We start from the raw sequence: 18364 nt of genomic DNA, 5'->3' as shown, positions 1-18364 counted from the left end.
GGGTTATCAGGTCTACAATTATATATCTAATTTTATTTTTAAAATACTTGTATCACTTAGTCCCCTATACAAATTATGGCTGACTTTCTTCGTAATCATATTAAACGACAACCCATAATGGAAAAACATTTATTCAAATTAAAATAATCTAAATATAAAAATTATATAATTTTTTAAAAATTAGCCACTATAAATTTTTTGGTGGATTTCATTCTTTACGATGATTGTAATTGTTTTTACACCTATAATATAGGAACAAGTGAAAAAAGAGTTTTCACTAAAAATATATATTTAAAATTAATTATAATACTCATTATTACGACATAATTAAAAATTACAAAAAACTAATCATGTTTGCACTAAAACGTCAGAAACAATTACACATACGTTCAATCGTATCTTTTGTCAATTTTTTAACAAAATATCACAATGTGAGAGAATAATAATGAGATAAAATTATTTTATTATTTGTGTAATCAAATTTCATTACAACGTCAGTACCTTACCAATTCTACATAGAATTTCTCATATCAACTTTTTTCCTAAAACCATTGATTTACAGATGTAACATTTTTATTTGTTTTTGCAAGATTTCAAGCATGAATTCACGATATCATTAACACCACCGGCATCTGCGAAAAAGACTTTTATTGTAAGAAGCACAATTAAATAAGGCAATCATTATTTATAAGATTATTCTTATAAAAATATAAGAGACAAAAGTATAAGTATATGTACCAGTGTTGATGTTAAAGGTCTTGGACATCGAACAATTAGTTGCACAATCATAAGTAACTTTTGACAATACTTTATGACATTTCAATAATGTACATGCAGCAACACAACCTGCATATAATGGAATTCTTGTTTTGAAGCGTTTACATTTAAAAGCACATTTGGCAAGACAAGCGATTCGACCAGTTGGTGAACTAGGTTGTGATGGAGGTGGAGGAGAATTATCAGCGTGTGCCATAACTAACATTATCATCACACATATTGAAACAATCTTTTTCTTCTCACACATTTTCATAATTCTTCGATGTTAATTTTGATATTATATGCTAAATTTGATTTGATAATAAAAATTGAATAAAACAACCTCAATTTATAAGCATGGACATAAATGTACATTTATATATAATAAATATAATGGACTTAACAAAATTGATTTTGTAACAAATTTGTGAAACAAATGAAGAAGAGTGTAATCTAAACAAGGTTAATAAATAATACATCCATAAACCGATGTTTTTATAGTTTCTTAGTAAAGAAAAAATAGTTTCTTTCTAAAAGGTTGATAGAAATCATGCCCAACCCTTTAACATGTAATTCAAAACCTATATATTCGGTGATATTTTTTTTTTTTAATGGTGGCTCAGTTATATCTTTTAATATGTCTTTCATTAGAATAAGGATATTTTATTTATGTTCGATACAAATATGACTTTTTTTTTTATGTTATTGATTTTATTTACTATTTAGATAAGGATAATTCTTTTTGAAACTTTTTACATTTTTTTATTAAGAGTTCGTTTTTAACATTTGTGGTTGGGCTTCCAAATTTTCGGGGCCAATCCTGATACTTATAAAAAGATGGAAAGCGTCCTGTTAGAGATTTCTCTTGAAGAAACACGAAATCAAGAAGCACTAAAAAGTTTAACGGAGGTCGACATGAGTTTCCTAGTGTCTCTAATTATATGTTTATTGCCTACTAGGATGATCTACTAATTGATGATGTAGAACAAATTGAGAAAGAGAAGATTGTCTCGTAAAAGGATATGGTTCTACAACGCTAATGAATGGACCATGATAAATTTATGATCATTATCCTAATTGAAATGATAGCAATGTGTGTAACACCCAAACCCATTATTGTAGTGATTCTACCTTTATTAACTCTTTTTCAGAAATACGCAACGGAAAAATTGAAAGTTATTTATAAACATTGGTTCTAGGTATTACAATCTTCTTTACAAAAATAATACTATTGTATTTAATTTAGTAAAACCATGTTTATAGAAATTATTGAATCAAATATTGTACTCTTTAAATATACAAAACAACCTAAATAAGTAGACTTTATATACACGTAAAACCCCTTTTTCCCATGTCGCAATCAGAGAGGAGCTTCACCAACACTTGAACAGCTAAAAACGCATAACCTGTGGGTCTGGTCCCAAACCACTAGGATTAAGAAAAGGCATACATATCAATAGGTTTTGGTATGCGTTGTAAGACTAAGTATTAATTCATAGTAGTGAGTTTCTCTTCCTGGATTGGTATCCCCTAGAGTAGCTGTGGTTTGCATTGAACTGGGTTAAGAATTACTTGTGTCGTTATTATTTTTAGTATTTTACTTCAATATAATTAAATTGATCCTGCGATCAAGTTGTCAAACTAATTGTCTGAGAAATCTGGCAATCTACACAGTTGTCCTAGACATCGTGTATGACATCTGTCCTGCCGAGAACAGGATTTCAAATTTTTTCAAATTTCTTCTTAGATGTCAGAGATTTTATACCAATTTTTTAAGCAATAAATTGATGGAAAGAATGTAAGCATTTTATTCAATGATCCGTCTTTAATTTTTTTTAAATAATTAAGTCTAATTCAAAAAATTCAAATTTATTAGGAATGCTTTAGAATATTTTCACATAAACAAAATCGATCAATATAATGGGTTATCAGGTCTACAATTATATATCTAATTTTATTTTTAAAATACTTGTATCACTTAGTCCCCTATACAAATTATGGCTGACTTTCTTCGTAATCATATTAAACGACAACCCATAATGGAAAAACATTTATTCAAATTAAAATAATCTAAATATAAAAATTATATAATTTTTTAAAAATTAGCCACTATAAATTTTTTGGTGGATTTCATTCTTTACGATGATTGTAATTGTTTTTACACCTATAATATAGGAACAAGTGAAAAAAGAGTTTTCACTAAAAATATATATTTAAAATTAATTATAATACTCATTATTACGACATAATTAAAAATTACAAAAAACTAATCATGTTTGCACTAAAACGTCAGAAACAATTACACATACGTTCAATCGTATCTTTTGTCAATTTTTTAACAAAATATCACAATGTGAGAGAATAATAATGAGATAAAATTATTTTATTATTTGTGTAATCAAATTTCATTACAACGTCAGTACCTTACCAATTCTACATAGAATTTCTCATATCAACTTTTTTCCTAAAACCATTGATTTACAGATGTAACATTTTTATTTGTTTTTGCAAGATTTCAAGCATGAATTCACGATATCATTAACACCACCGGCATCTGCGAAAAAGACATTTATTGTAAGAAGCACAATTAAATAAGGCAATCATTATTTATAAGATTATTCTTATAAAAATATAAGAGACAAAAGTATAAGTATATGTACCAGTGTTGATGTTAAAGGTCTTGGACATCGAACAATTAGTTGCACAATCATAAGTAACTTTTGACAATACTTTATGACATTTCAATAATGTACATGCAGCAACACAACCTGCATATAATGGAATTCTTGTTTTGAAGCGTTTACATTTAAAAGCACATTTGGCAAGACAAGCGATTCGACCAGTTGGTGAACTAGGTTGTGATGGAGGTGGAGGAGAATTATCAGCGTGTGCCATAACTAACATTATCATCACACATATTGAAACAATCTTTTTCTTCTCACACATTTTCATAATTCTTCGATGTTAATTTTGATATTATATGCTAAATTTGATTTGATAATAAAAATTGAATAAAACAACCTCAATTTATAAGCATGGACATAAATGTACATTTATATATAATAAATATAATGGACTTAACAAAATTGATTTTGTAACAAATTTGTGAAACAAATGAAGAAGAGTGTAATCTAAACAAGGTTAATAAATAATACATCCATAAACCGATGTTTTTATAGTTTCTTAGTAAAGAAAAAATAGTTTCTTTCTAAAAGGTTGATAGAAATCATGCCCAACCCTTTAACATGTAATTCAAAACCTATATATTCGGTGATATTTTTTTTTTTAATGGTGGCTCAGTTATATCTTTTAATATGTCTTTCATTAGAATAAGGATATTTTATTTATGTTCGATACAAATATGACTTTTTTTTTTATGTTATTGATTTTATTTACTATTTAGATAAGGATAATTCTTTTTGAAACTTTTTACATTTTTTTATTAAGAGTTCGTTTTTAACATTTGTGGTTGGGCTTCCAAATTTTCGGGGCCAATCCTGATACTTATAAAAAGATGGAAAGCGCCCTGTTAGAGATTTCTCTTGAAGAAACACGAAATCAAGAAGCACTAAAAAGTTTAACGGAGGTCGACATGAGTTTCCTAGTGTCTCTAATTATATGTTTATTGCCTACTAGGATGATCTACTAATTGATGATGTAGAACAAATTGAGAAAGAGAAGATTGTCTCGTAAAAGGATATGGTTCTACAACGCTAATGAATGGACCATGATAAATTTATGATCATTATCCTAATTGAAATGATAGCAATGTGTGTAACACCCAAACCCATTATTGTAGTGATTCTACCTTTATTAACTCTTTTTCAGAAATACGCAACGGAAAAATTGAAAGTTATTTATAAACATTGGTTCTAGGTATTACAATCTTCTTTACAAAAATAATACTATTGTATTTAATTTAGTAAAACCATGTTTATAGAAATTATTGAATCAAATATTGTACTCTTTAAATATACAAAACAACCTAAATAAGTAGACTTTATATACACGTAAAACCCCTTTTTCCCATGTCGCAATCAGAGAGGAGCTTCACCAACACTTGAACAGCTAAAAACGCATAACCTGTGGGTCTGGTCCCAAACCACTAGGATTAAGAAAAGGCATACATATCAATAGGTTTTGGTATGCGTTGTAAGACTAAGTATTAATTCATAGTAGTGAGTTTCTCTTCCTGGATTGGTATCCCCTAGAGTAGCTGTGGTTTGCATTGAACTGGGTTAACAATTACTTGTGTCGTTATTATTTTTAGTATTTTACTTCAATATAATTAAATTGATCCTGCGATCAAGTTGTCAAACTAATTGTCTGAGAAATCTGGCAATCTACACAGTTGTCCTAGACATCGTGTATGACATCTGTCCTGCCGAGAACAGGATTTCAAATTTTTTCAAATTTCTTCTTAGATGTCAGAGATTTTATACCAATTTTTTAAGCAATAAATTGATGGAAAGAATGTAAGCATTTTATTCAATGATCCGTCTTTAATTTTTTTTAAATAATTAAGTCTAATTCAAAAAATTCAAATTTATTAGGAATGCTTTAGAATATTTTCACATAAACAAAATCGATCAATATAATGGGTTATCAGGTCTACAATTATATATCTAATTTTATTTTTAAAATACTTGTATCACTTAGTCCCCTATACAAATTATGGCTGACTTTCTTCGTAATCATATTAAACGACAACCCATAATGGAAAAACATTTATTCAAATTAAAATAATCTAAATATAAAAATTATATAATTTTTTAAAAATTAGCCACTATAAATTTTTTGGTGGATTTCATTCTTTACGATGATTGTAATTGTTTTTACACCTATAATATAGGAACAAGTGAAAAAAGAGTTTTCACTAAAAATATATATTTAAAATTAATTATAATACTCATTATTACGACATAATTAAAAATTACAAAAAACTAATCATGTTTGCACTAAAACGTCAGAAACAATTACACATACGTTCAATCGTATCTTTTGTCAATTTTTTAACAAAATATCACAATGTGAGAGAATAATAATGAGATAAAATTATTTTATTATTTGTGTAATCAAATTTCATTACAACGTCAGTACCTTACCAATTCTACATAGAATTTCTCATATCAACTTTTTTCCTAAAACCATTGATTTACAGATGTAACATTTTTATTTGTTTTTGCAAGATTTCAAGCATGAATTCACGATATCATTAACACCACCGGCATCTGCGAAAAAGACATTTATTGTAAGAAGCACAATTAAATAAGGCAATCATTATTTATAAGATTATTCTTATAAAAATATAAGAGACAAAAGTATAAGTATATGTACCAGTGTTGATGTTAAAGGTCTTGGACATCGAACAATTAGTTGCACAATCATAAGTAACTTTTGACAATACTTTATGACATTTCAATAATGTACATGCAGCAACACAACCTGCATATAATGGAATTCTTGTTTTGAAGCGTTTACATTTAAAAGCACATTTGGCAAGACAAGCGATTCGACCAGTTGGTGAACTAGGTTGTGATGGAGGTGGAGGAGAATTATCAGCGTGTGCCATAACTAACATTATCATCACACATATTGAAACAATCTTTTTCTTCTCACACATTTTCATAATTCTTCGATGTTAATTTTGATATTATATGCTAAATTTGATTTGATAATAAAAATTGAATAAAACAACCTCAATTTATAAGCATGGACATAAATGTACATTTATATATAATAAATATAATGGACTTAACAAAATTGATTTTGTAACAAATTTGTGAAACAAATGAAGAAGAGTGTAATCTAAACAAGGTTAATAAATAATACATCCATAAACCGATGTTTTTATAGTTTCTTAGTAAAGAAAAAATAGTTTCTTTCTAAAAGGTTGATAGAAATCATGCCCAACCCTTTAACATGTAATTCAAAACCTATATATTCGGTGATATTTTTTTTTTTTAATGGTGGCTCAGTTATATCTTTTAATATGTCTTTCATTAGAATAAGGATATTTTATTTATGTTCGATACAAATATGACTTTTTTTTTTTATGTTATTGATTTTATTTACTATTTAGATAAGGATAATTCTTTTTGAAACTTTTTACATTTTTTTATTAAGAGTTCGTTTTTAACATTTGTGGTTGGGCTTCCAAATTTTCGGGGCCAATCCTGATACTTATAAAAAGATGGAAAGCGCCCTGTTAGAGATTTCTCTTGAAGAAACACGAAATCAAGAAGCACTAAAAAGTTTAACGGAGGTCGACATGAGTTTCCTAGTGTCTCTAATTATATGTTTATTGCCTACTAGGATGATCTACTAATTGATGATGTAGAACAAATTGAGAAAGAGAAGATTGTCTCGTAAAAGGATATGGTTCTACAACGCTAATGAATGGACCATGATAAATTTATGATCATTATCCTAATTGAAATGATAGCAATGTGTGTAACACCCAAACCCATTATTGTAGTGATTCTACCTTTATTAACTCTTTTTCAGAAATACGCAACGGAAAAATTGAAAGTTATTTATAAACATTGGTTCTAGGTATTACAATCTTCTTTACAAAAATAATACTATTGTATTTAATTTAGTAAAACCATGTTTATAGAAATTATTGAATCAAATATTGTACTCTTTAAATATACAAAACAACCTAAATAAGTAGACTTTATATACACGTAAAACCCCTTTTTCCCATGTCGCAATCAGAGAGGAGCTTCACCAACACTTGAACAGCTAAAAACGCATAACCTGTGGGTCTGGTCCCAAACCACTAGGATTAAGAAAAGGCATACATATCAATAGGTTTTGGTATGCGTTGTAAGACTAAGTATTAATTCATAGTAGTGAGTTTCTCTTCCTGGATTGGTATCCCCTAGAGTAGCTGTGGTTTGCATTGAACTGGGTTAACAATTACTTGTGTCGTTATTATTTTTAGTATTTTACTTCAATATAATTAAATTGATCCTGCGATCAAGTTGTCAAACTAATTGTCTGAGAAATCTGGCAATCTACACAGTTGTCCTAGACATCGTGTATGACATCTGTCCTGCCGAGAACAGGATTTCAAATTTTTTCAAATTTCTTCTTAGATGTCAGAGATTTTATACCAATTTTTTAAGCAATAAATTGATGGAAAGAATGTAAGCATTTTATTCAATGATCCGTCTTTAATTTTTTTTAAATAATTAAGTCTAATTCAAAAAATTCAAATTTATTAGGAATGCTTTAGAATATTTTCACATAAACAAAATCGATCAATATAATGGGTTATCAGGTCTACAATTATATATCTAATTTTATTTTTAAAATACTTGTATCATTTAGTCCCCTATACAAATTATGGCTGACTTTCTTCGTAATCATATTAAACGACAACCCATAATGGAAAAACATTTATTCAAATTAAAATAATCTAAATATAAAAATTATATAATTTTTTTAAAATTAGCCACTATAATTTTTTTTGTGGATTTCATTCTTTACGATGATTGTAATTGTTTTTACACCTATAATATAGGAACAAGTGAAAAAAGAGTTTTCACTAAAAATATATATTTAAAATTAATTATAATACTCATTATTACGACATAATTAAAAATTACAAAAAACTAATCATGTTTGCACTAAAACGTCAGAAACAATTACACATACGTTCAATCGTATCTTTTGTCAATTTTTTAACAAAATATCACAATGTGAGAGAATAATAATGAGATAAAATTATTTTATTATTTGTGTAATCAAATTTCATTACAACGTCAGTACCTTACCAATTCTACATAGAATTTCTCATATCAACTTTTTTCCTAAAACCATTGATTTACAGATGTAACATTTTTATTTGTTTTTGCAAGATTTCAAACATGAATTCACGATATCATTAACACCACCGGCATCTGCGAAAAAGACATTTATTGTAAGAAGCACAATTAAATAAGGCAATCATTATTTATAAGATTATTCTTATAAAAATATAAGAGACAAAAGTATAAGTATATGTACCAGTGTTGATGTTAAAGGTCTTGGACATCGAACAATTAGTTGCACAATCATAAGTAACTTTTGACAATACTTTATGACATTTCAATAATGTACATGCAGCAACACAACCTGCATATAATGGAATTCTTGTTTTGAAGCGTTTACATTTAAAAGCACATTTGGCAAGACAAGCGATTCGACCAGTTGGTGAACTAGGTTGTGATGGAGGTGGAGGAGAATTATCAGCGTGTGCCATAACTAACATTATCATCACACATATTGAAACAATCTTTTTCTTCTCACACATTTTCATAATTCTTCGATGTTAATTTTGATATTATATGCTAAATTTGATTTGATAATAAAAATTGAATAAAACAACCTCAATTTATAAGCATGGACATAAATGTACATTTATATATAATAAATATAATGGACTTAACAAAATTGATTTTGTAACAAATTTGTGAAACAAATGAAGAAGAGTGTTGTAACATCCTCATTTTCTTTATGAGTATTATGTATCAATTAGAGATATTATGAGTATCATATTATGACATGACCAAATACTAGAAAATAAAGACCAAGTGTAACCAATGAGATAACCTATAGTGGACCCCACGCTATTACTAAAGTACCAAACCCCTTAGTTCACTTTCATTTTCTTTTCGTGCATAATCAGAATACTCCCTTCTCTCATCTCATCTCTCTCGTTTAACAAAACAACAACACCCAACCATCTCAATCTCTCTAAACTTCCTCATAAAACTCACATGTATGTAGTGTTTTAAATTCCTCAAGCTCCAATCTCACTAGTGGTAAGTTCATGTGTTCCAAATTCAATTTCAATCTCTTGGATTCGTGCACTGTTCATTCATTCTCTAAAGACCCAAATTATGACCTTTACATACATGTAATGAAATGGGGCTTATTTGTTTTTATGTGGTGATTTAGGAAGTGGAATTGAAGGCCAAAGCTCAAGAGGGAGCTGAAGCTCTCATTTCAGATCTGTAACCAAGTTTCAAGGCTAGGATTAAGCTCCATTTATCAGGTGGGTTCTTAAGTTTAGTTAGTTAATTGCCCCAAATTATGAACTTTGTATGCCAACATAAGTTTAGGATCAAATTGTGTATGAGAGGAGCTTAATCCCAAAGCTTCTCTCCATTTTAAATATGTATTATATGCTGTAATATTCATGGCTAGTAGGAAAAAGGATTGTGGTGAGAGTTGCTGCAAAAGTTTGGTGAAAAATATGAAAACAAAGTAGCAGGTCAGTACCTGCAGAATTCTTTAAACACAACAATCTCACTCTTTTTGAATCCCTAAGCCTTCTAGCTATTTTATGTGACTACTGCAAGTAAAATACATAATTACAATGTTAATTACACGTTAAGTATACGATAATCAAGAAATTAGAATATGTTAGTTATGCCCCGGAAGGGAATCATGGGCAGGATAAAAACTCAGGACAGTTTAGTTAGTCAGTCAATCATGGTGGATACTTTTGTACCACGTTATGGGATTCGATGAATCCAATCATGTTATAATTGTGAGCTTCATGCCGTGCCGATGCGTATAATCATCGACGACGGATATGTCAGGCCTCTGAGAATGGCTCACCTCAGAGTGTCTTAGTTATGTTAAAATGAACAAGATGATAAATTGTGATACACATTTATGATTTTATGCTATGTTATGAATTATGTTATGAAAATTATGCTATGGACTGACATTCAGGTACACCGGTGTAGTCACCGTTAGTTGGGTAGTAGAACTCACTGAGGCTTAGTAGTCTCATCCCACGCTTATTAATTTTTTCAGATAAGCAGAAATCACATGGTAAGCAGGCTATGGAGTAGCTGCTGCAGCTAGATGAATTATGTTTAGATGCTTTTTTGTACTTCTATCATGTATTTTGATCATGGCATGTACTGTATATGACTTTATACTTATGTTATAGCACCTATGTGTGCCATTTTAATTATGTCAGGAATTGTAAACTTAATGTACCAAGTATTAATTATGTACAAACCTGTTATATTCTAGATATTTAACTTGGGATGTTATAATTGGTATCAGAGCAGGTCGATTCAGACTGTGCCTTTGGTTATTAAGAGTACAATATCAATCTAGTGTGGACTATTGGATTTCCTCACGTTTATTCTAGATGTTATATCACTTTGAGCCTAGCTAACTCGATTTGATTATGACAGTTAGAGTACTATGTTTGGAGCTCCAAGAGGACGCGGACGCGGAAGGCCGAGGCGTAATGTGGCGGAAGAAGAGACTTATGAATATGAGGGAGAAGCGAATGCTAATATGTGGGCACACATGATGCATCAACACCAGCAGTTCCAAGCCCAGCAAGCCCAACAACATCAGGAGATGATGATGATGTTCCAGCAGCAAATGAATAATGCACAAAATCAAAACATGGGAAGTGCAGCTTTCAGAGAGTTTTGTCGCATGAATCCACCTGAGTTCATTGGAGAGTATGTTCCCGCCACTGCAAGAGAATGGATTCAAAGAATGAGTGGTATCCTTGAATCCATGGAATGCACAGAAGCCGAGAAAGTTACTTTCGCGACCAGATTTTTTCGCGGAGCTGCTTGCAATTGGTGGGATGGCGCCCGAGCATCCATGTTGTCAAGCCAAACTGAAGTGAATTGGGAAAATTTCAGACGCCAATTCATATCCCACTATATTCCCGAAAGCTATCAATTGCAAATGGAGCGAGAATTGACCGAGTTGAAACAAGGAAGCATGTCAGTTGCTGAGTACACTACAAGGTTCAATGAGTTAGTTCGTTATGTGGCCGATGGTAATGATGTGCCAACGGAGGCGTGGAAGATGAAGAAGTATCGCTTTGGATTGCGGGCCGATATTGCACATGATGTGTTCATGCAGCCAGTTACCAATCTTGGTGATTTAATCCAGAAAAGTTATCATGCTGAGGCAAGTCTTAATGATATTAGAAGGGAAAGGGGTGAGATTGCCCAAAAGAAGAAGGATTCTGAAAAGTATAACATGCATCTGAAGCCAAAGAGTTCCCCAAGTAAGAACAAACAGAATTACTCTCCTCGATCTCCAAGGAAGTGTCCAGATTGTGGTATTCCTCACAGCGGAGAATGCATGAAAGGAAAAGATGTGTGCTTTTATTGTAAGCAGCCGGGACATTACAGGAGTGATTGTCCTAAACTGCAAAAGCAAGGAGATGCCAGCGGGACTACCAAGAGCAAAGGAAGGGTGTATTCACTTGATGGTAAGAACGCAAAAACTAATAATGCCTTAATTACTGATATATGTTTGCTGAATCAGTCCGAAGTTTTTGTGTTGTTTGATTGTGGAGCCACAAATTCTTTTATTGCTGTTGATTGCGTTATACGGTTAGGATTACCGTCAACCTCCTTAATTCCTCCAATGACTGTCGTTGTCGCTACTGGTGGCAAAGTTACATCCAAGCGGGTGTGTCAGAACTGTCCTGTCAACGTTTCTGGGAAAATTTATTATGTTGATCTAATTTGTCTGCCTATCAAGGATATGGATATAGTTTTAGGCATGGATTGGCTTTCTGCCAATACTGTGTACATCGGTTGTGCCGAGAAAAATCTTTATGTCCCTATTGACATCACTGCAGAGAGTAGAGCCCTTACTGCTCTGCTGCAGAACACTCATCAGATGATTCAGTATCTCTTTGCCGAGAATAAATGCTTTAGTATCATGTTCACAATGAATCCAGAACCTAACTTACGTCCCAGCGACATTCCTATTGTCAATGAATACTTAGATGTATTTCCGGAAGAAGTAACTAGTTTACCACCGGAAAGAGAAATTGAATTCTCCATTGATCTTGTTCCAGGATCTCAGCCTATCTCTATTGAGCTCAGAGAGTTAAAATCTCAGTTAGAAGAACTGCTTCAAAAACACTTCATTCGCCCTAGTGTTTCACCATGGGGTGCACCGGTTCTGTTAGTCAAGAAGAAAGACGGCACTATGCGGTTGTGCATTGATTACCGCCAGCTCAATAAAGTCACGATTAAGAACAAATATCCTTTACCCCGTATTGATGATTTGCTAGATCAACTCAGAGGAGCCACTATCTTTTCAAAAATTGACCTTAGATCTGGATATCATCAAATTCGCATCAAGACTTCTGATGTGTCAAAGACTGCCTTCAGGACCCGTTATGGCCATTACGAGTTCCTAGTCATGCCATTTGGTTTGACCAACGCACCAGCAGTGTTTATGGACTATATGAATCGGATTTTCCAACCTTATCTTGACAAGTTTGTCGTAATCTTCATCGATGATATTCTAATCTATTCGAGAAATTCTCAGGAGCATGCTGAACATCTAAGGATAGTTCTAGAAATTCTAAGAGAGAAGCAACTTTATGCTAAGTTCAGTAAATGTGAATTTTGGCTTACGGAAGTTAAATTCCTAGGCCATGTCATATCTCAAGGAGGTGTGTCAGTGGATCAGTCGAAAGTGGAAGCAGTGCTTAATTGGGAAAGACCTAGAAATGTTTCAGAAGTTAGAAGTTTTCTAGGCTTGGCAGGTTATTACCGAAGATTCATTTTGGGATTTTCGGAAATGGCGTTGCCCTTAACACATCTAACTAGAAAAGGAGTTTCGTTTGATTGGGATGCAGCATGTGAACAAAGTTTCAACATGTTGAAAAAGAAATTGACCAGTGCACCGGTGTTAGTTATTCCAGATCCAAACAAGAAGTACGTCGTGTACTGTGATGCTTCAAATAAAGGACTGGGATGCGTGCTTATGCAAGATGGTGCAGTAGTGGCGTATGCATCAAGACAGTTGAAACCACATGAAGAGAATTACCCCACCCATGACCTGGAACTTGCAGCCATTATTTTCGCATTGAAAATTTGGAGACATCATTTGTATGGTGTGCAGTTTGACTTGTACAGCGACCACAAGAGTTTGAGATATTTGTTTGATCAAAAAGAATTAAATATGAGACAACGAAGGTGGATGGAATACTTGAAGGACTTTGATTTTGAATTGAACTATCACCTGGGAAAAGCAAATGTGGTAGCTGATGCTTTGAGTAGAAAGGCACTGTATGCGTCAGAGTTATTAATGCATCGGTGTGGATTATACGAGAAATTTAGAGACCTTGATTTGAATGTCACTTACCAGAAGAATGGAGTTAGGCTGAATAGAATTGAGTTATCATGTGATCTACGATCTATGATAGGCCGTGCACAAGCGTTTGATATGAACTTGCAAAATAGTATTGGTAAACCAGAGTTCACCGTATCTGAAGACGGTATAATTCAGTTTGAAGGAAGAATTTGTGTGCCTAATGATGTTGAATTAAAGAGATTAATTTTAGAAGAAGCACATAAGAGCGGATTTTCAATTCACCCCGGTTCCACCAAAATGTATCATGATTTGAGGAAGAATTACTGGTGGCCAAACATGAAGGCAGAAATTGCGGAGTTTGTGTCAAGATGTATCGTATGTCAACAAGTTAAGATTGAACACCAAAAACCAGCCGGTCCATTGCAACCTTTAGAGATACCCGAATGGAAGTGGGAACACATTACTATGGATTTTGTGAGCGGACTACCCCGCAATCAAAAGGGACAAGATTCAATTTGGGTAATTGTGGATCGTTTAACGAAGTCAGCCCACTTCATTGCAGTGAAATCAACCTATAAGGCTCCACAGTATGCAGAACTTTTCATAGAGGAAATTGTGAAGCTGCATGGTGTGCCACTCAGTATTGTATCAGATAGAGATCCCATCTTCACTTCACACTTTTGGCATGCTTTCCAAAGAGCATTGGGGACACGACTTAAGATGAGTACTTCGTATCATCCTCAGACAGATGGTCAATCGGAAAGAACAATTCAGACCTTGGAAGATATGCTCCGAGCTTGTGTTTTAGAGGACGGTGGTACTTGGAGTAAACATTTGCATCTCATTGAGTTTGCATACAACAACAGTTATCATGCTAGTATCGGAATGGCACCATATGAAGCTCTTTATGGAAGAAAATGCCGGACACCGTTGTGTTGGACGGAAGTAGGTGATAAAGGACTGTTAGGACCGGATATTATTCAAGAGACTACTTTGAAGATCAAATCAGTCAAGGAGAATATGAAAATTGCTCAGAGTAGACAAAAGAGTTATGCTGATCACAGAAGGAGACCTTTAGAGTTCAATGAGGGTGACCATGTTTTCTTACGCGTAACGCCTAAATTGGGTTTGCGCGGTGTTTTCAAAACTAAGAAGCTTTGTCCAAGGTACATTGGACCATATCAGATCCTTAGGCGTGTCGGTCCTGTGGCCTATCAGTTAGCATTGCCTCCATCTATGTCAGGGATGCATGATGTATTCCATGTGTCTCAACTCAGGAAATTCATTCCAGATCCGTTCCAGCCAGTAGAATTGGAAACCATAGACTTGAAACCAGATTTAACGTATCAGCCCAACCCCGTTCGTATTGTAGACCGTGATGTTAAGACTCTTCGGAACAAGACAATTCCAATAGTTAAGGTTCAATGGGCTCAGTCACCGGATGGCGAGTTCACTTGGGAGTTAGAATCCGAAATGATGAAAAACTATTCTTATCTTTTCTCAGGTAAATTTTAAATTTCGCGGACGAAATTTCTTTAAGGAGGGTAAGTTGTAACATCCTCATTGTAACGACCCATTTTTCGTATTCGTATATTTTATTAAATGTATTTTATTTATTAATTGGCTTTTATTATTTTAGTGAGCGACGAATAATTATTTAGCCGAACGTAAGTTATTAGACGCGAGAACCATTGTTTTGGGCTTATGGGCGTGAGAGGCAATGGGCCTAAGCCAATTGGGCTTGGTTCATGACCATGGAAAGTAGTATAAGTAACAAGTCAAACACATGAATAGTTTCACAATTCATTTCTTTGAGTTTGAGTGAGTAGAAGCAAGATAGAGCAAGAGCTAGGGTTTGGCTAAGAGATTCACGAGCAAGAGAGGAGAGGAAAGGCTTGGATCATCATCTTTGCTTAAGGTAAGAGATTAGAATTCATGATTCTTGAGTGACAAGGAGGGGGGAGATTGTCTATGTCTCCGTTCCCGAACTCTCCCACTCAATTTCTTTTAGACTTTTGATAAGCTTTTGTATGTGAGTGTGATGTTCTTCATCATTACTTTGTATGTGTTAATCACTAGCTTGATTTCATGATAAATATGTATGTGTTTGGATCATGTTGAAAAGTTTATAAAAGTTGCTTAAAACTCAAGAAATTGCCATGATTTTGATTATTAGAGGTATTTGGATGTTTGGAAGGGATGATTAATGTTCCTTGATACCATATATGTTTAGAATAGCTGTTTATATGAATTTATAACATGTTTAGATGAATTTTTGAGTGGAATCAATGTTAAACCGCCTTAGATAACTCAAGAACAGATATTTCTGGTGTAGTTCGCTACGGATTCGCTACGGATTCGCTTAGCGAATAAGTTCGCTACGGATTCGCTACGGATTCGCTTAGCGAATAAGTTCGCTACGGGTTCGCTACGTGTTCGCCATGTACCTGTAACCCTCTGATGTAGTTCGCTACCTGTTCGCTACAGCGAACGTGTTCGCTACGTGTTCGCTACGTGTTCGCTACGTGTTCGCTACGGGTTCGCTACGGATTCGCTCAGCGAACAGCACTGTGACAGCAACTATTTGATAATTGTTTTAAGTGCAATTAGGCACTTGTAACATGGTTTAAGGGTATCCTTACATGTTTGTTGATACATGTTGATGTTGTTAATGCTTATTGTTAATCGTTATATGATTCGCACGCGTATGCAATGACTTGTAGTTCAAGTGACTATGTTTATGTTTTAACATTAATTTGCAATGTTAAGAGAATGATGTATGTTTTATGACATAAGTGTAAATGAAACCTTGTGTGTATAAAAATGAGTATGCAGATAATTATCATGTGAATAATTATGAATTGAGTGATAGGATATTGTGTTATTCTAATGTGTTAGATGTCGGAATTGTGTTTCCGCATCAGTGAATGAATAGCTTCGAGCTAGATAGCGTCATGTATTTGATGTGTTTAAAAGTAATCATGCATTCATGATTGTATGTGAACATTGGAAACTTGGGTTCCAATAACGAAAATGGATTATGTGTCCATAATGAAGCCGAGGATCGGATTAGATGAATCCATGAGTCCAGAGCTGCTATCCAACAGGATATAAAACTGTTTTGGCTTATCCAAGGGAGATAAGATGGTTCGGTAAGTTCCGACATATCCAGCATGATATAAAACTGTTCTTGGTCCACCGTTGGTGTGACATCTTGGTACCACATGCATTTAGTTATGTCTAGGGATGGCATGACAGTGAATTAATTGGCATTAGATACCTTAGGGTAAATGCGCATATATTTGATAAGTGGTATGTGACATTATCTGGTCGAATTGTGTTGAACTTTATTAATTGATAATTGTTTAGTACAATGTTTTGGCGTGAGTTAGAATATGTATGATAGCTCGAAAGTGTAAGGCTTTTCTTATGCTCGTATGATATGCGATTATGTTTTTCTAACTCTCTGCTTTGTGTTATTTGCTGGACCTTTGGGGGTTCAGATATTCAGGCTGAGGATTGTGCCGACGTTTAGACTGCGGTTCTAGCGTGGTGTTGAAGTACCTTTTGGTGAGGAGACTTAGAATAGATTACTCCTCTTAGTACTAGCTTTTGACTAGAATTTGTAAATAGTAAATGCTCTGGTAATGTAACATCGAGTCGGGGTTTACGCTTGGATTTCATCGTATATCGGTGTTACCTTTTGATATGCTAGTTCTTGTATAAGTGACATCCTTAGGGATGAATTTGGCTTATGTATATATATATGTATATATATGCATGCTTGGTTTGATTGGAATCCGCTGTTGCTTTTCATGTTAAATTTCATGATGCTCTGTGTGTATGCTTGTGTTTTAATTACCGCGTGGCACTCTGCCTTTACACTTGTTAAAAAGTTTTTAAAATTGCGTTTTTAAGGGTAGTATGGGTTAGGGTGTTACAATAGTGGTATCAGAGCAGGTCGGTTCGTGTGAACCAATTAGGACTTTTCTTTTCCCCGTATGAGCATGTGTAGGGAACACTGTTAGTACTTTCTAACGTCTAGTTGTGATTCGTTCAGGAATCATGGCTGCTGCGAGAACGAATGCTCAGATTGCGGAGGCTTTGGCCGCACTCACCAACATTGTGGTTAGAGATCATCAACCTGGAAGAGAGGTAGAGATGAGGTTGGAAAGGTTCATGAAGCAGAAACCGCCAACATTTACCGGAGGTTACAACCCGGATGGAGCTCACAAGTGGCTGGAGGAACTTGAGATAATTTTTGAAGCAATGGATTGTTCCGAGGAAGGGAAGACAACCCTTGGAACATATGTGTTGCGCGAGGAAGCGAATGTGTGGTGGAAGAATGCTAAGTTGAAGCTAGGACCCGGTGGTATGGCTATACCATGGGCGAGGTTTAAAAGAGAATTTTTGGTTAAGTATTTTCCTGTGGATGTGAAGAATAAGAAGGTGGTGGAATTCATGGAGTTGAAACAGGGAAATATGACGGTAGCTGACTATGCCG

General features: G+C 33.5%; 4 protein-coding genes and 1 long non-coding RNA gene across 5 annotated transcripts; 1 reads left to right on the top strand and 4 right to left on the bottom strand.

Moving 5' to 3' along the window:
• Positions 1–476: 476 nt before the first annotated feature.
• Positions 477–1048, bottom strand: LOC123883959. Its single transcript, XM_045932930.1, has 2 exons — positions 739–1048; positions 477–632 (listed from the first exon to the last, which is right to left on the bottom strand). Exons 1-2 carry the CDS (start codon positions 1028–1030, stop codon positions 574–576), a joined length of 351 nt encoding a protein of 116 aa, XP_045788886.1. The 5' UTR covers positions 1031–1048; the 3' UTR covers positions 477–573.
• A 2106-nt stretch (positions 1049–3154) lies between these two features.
• Positions 3155–3726, bottom strand: LOC123883958. Its single transcript, XM_045932929.1, has 2 exons — positions 3417–3726; positions 3155–3310 (listed from the first exon to the last, which is right to left on the bottom strand). The coding sequence occupies exons 1-2, from the start codon at positions 3706–3708 to the stop codon at positions 3252–3254; spliced, it is 351 nt and encodes a 116-aa protein (XP_045788885.1). The 5' UTR covers positions 3709–3726; the 3' UTR covers positions 3155–3251.
• Positions 3727–5831: 2105 nt separating this feature from the next.
• Positions 5832–6403, bottom strand: LOC123883957. Its single transcript, XM_045932928.1, has 2 exons — positions 6094–6403; positions 5832–5987 (listed from the first exon to the last, which is right to left on the bottom strand). The coding sequence occupies exons 1-2, from the start codon at positions 6383–6385 to the stop codon at positions 5929–5931; spliced, it is 351 nt and encodes a 116-aa protein (XP_045788884.1). The 5' UTR covers positions 6386–6403; the 3' UTR covers positions 5832–5928.
• Positions 6404–8607: 2204 nt separating this feature from the next.
• LOC123886224 lies at positions 8608–9082 on the bottom strand. The gene is made up of 2 exons (XM_045935558.1): positions 8773–9082; positions 8608–8666 (listed from the first exon to the last, which is right to left on the bottom strand). Exons 1-2 carry the CDS (start codon positions 9062–9064, stop codon positions 8608–8610), a joined length of 351 nt encoding a protein of 116 aa, XP_045791514.1. The 5' UTR covers positions 9065–9082.
• Positions 9083–9428: 346 nt separating this feature from the next.
• On the top strand, positions 9429–10817 carry LOC123883956. The gene is made up of 3 exons (XR_006800570.1): positions 9429–9569; positions 9706–9802; positions 10573–10817. It is a non-coding gene; the product is annotated as an uncharacterized LOC123883956 (long non-coding RNA).
• Positions 10818–18364: the final 7547 nt, after the last annotated feature.

Source organism: Trifolium pratense, linkage group LG5 (genome assembly GCF_020283565.1).
Source record: "Trifolium pratense cultivar HEN17-A07 linkage group LG5, ARS_RC_1.1, whole genome shotgun sequence".
In the NCBI taxonomy this organism is placed as follows: Eukaryota; Viridiplantae; Streptophyta; class Magnoliopsida; order Fabales; family Fabaceae; genus Trifolium; species Trifolium pratense.
Note: the sequence above shows the minus strand (reverse complement) of the source record. Positions and strands in the feature narration are given on the sequence as shown.

Excerpts from the sequence above, each read along its gene's own strand:
- LOC123883959 (XM_045932930.1), bottom strand. The coding sequence starts at position 1,030 with ATGAAAATGTGTGAGAAGAAAAAGATTGTTTCAATATGTGTGATGATA. Across the intron at positions 633-738 it reads GACCTTTAACATCAACACTG|ATGCCGGTGGTGTTAATGAT; the intron begins GTACATATACTT and ends TCTTTTTCGCAG.
- LOC123883958 (XM_045932929.1), bottom strand. The coding sequence starts at position 3,708 with ATGAAAATGTGTGAGAAGAAAAAGATTGTTTCAATATGTGTGATGATA. Across the intron at positions 3,311-3,416 it reads GACCTTTAACATCAACACTG|ATGCCGGTGGTGTTAATGAT; the intron begins GTACATATACTT and ends TCTTTTTCGCAG.
- LOC123883957 (XM_045932928.1), bottom strand. The coding sequence starts at position 6,385 with ATGAAAATGTGTGAGAAGAAAAAGATTGTTTCAATATGTGTGATGATA. Across the intron at positions 5,988-6,093 it reads GACCTTTAACATCAACACTG|ATGCCGGTGGTGTTAATGAT; the intron begins GTACATATACTT and ends TCTTTTTCGCAG.
- LOC123886224 (XM_045935558.1), bottom strand. The coding sequence starts at position 9,064 with ATGAAAATGTGTGAGAAGAAAAAGATTGTTTCAATATGTGTGATGATA. Across the intron at positions 8,667-8,772 it reads GACCTTTAACATCAACACTG|ATGCCGGTGGTGTTAATGAT; the intron begins GTACATATACTT and ends TCTTTTTCGCAG.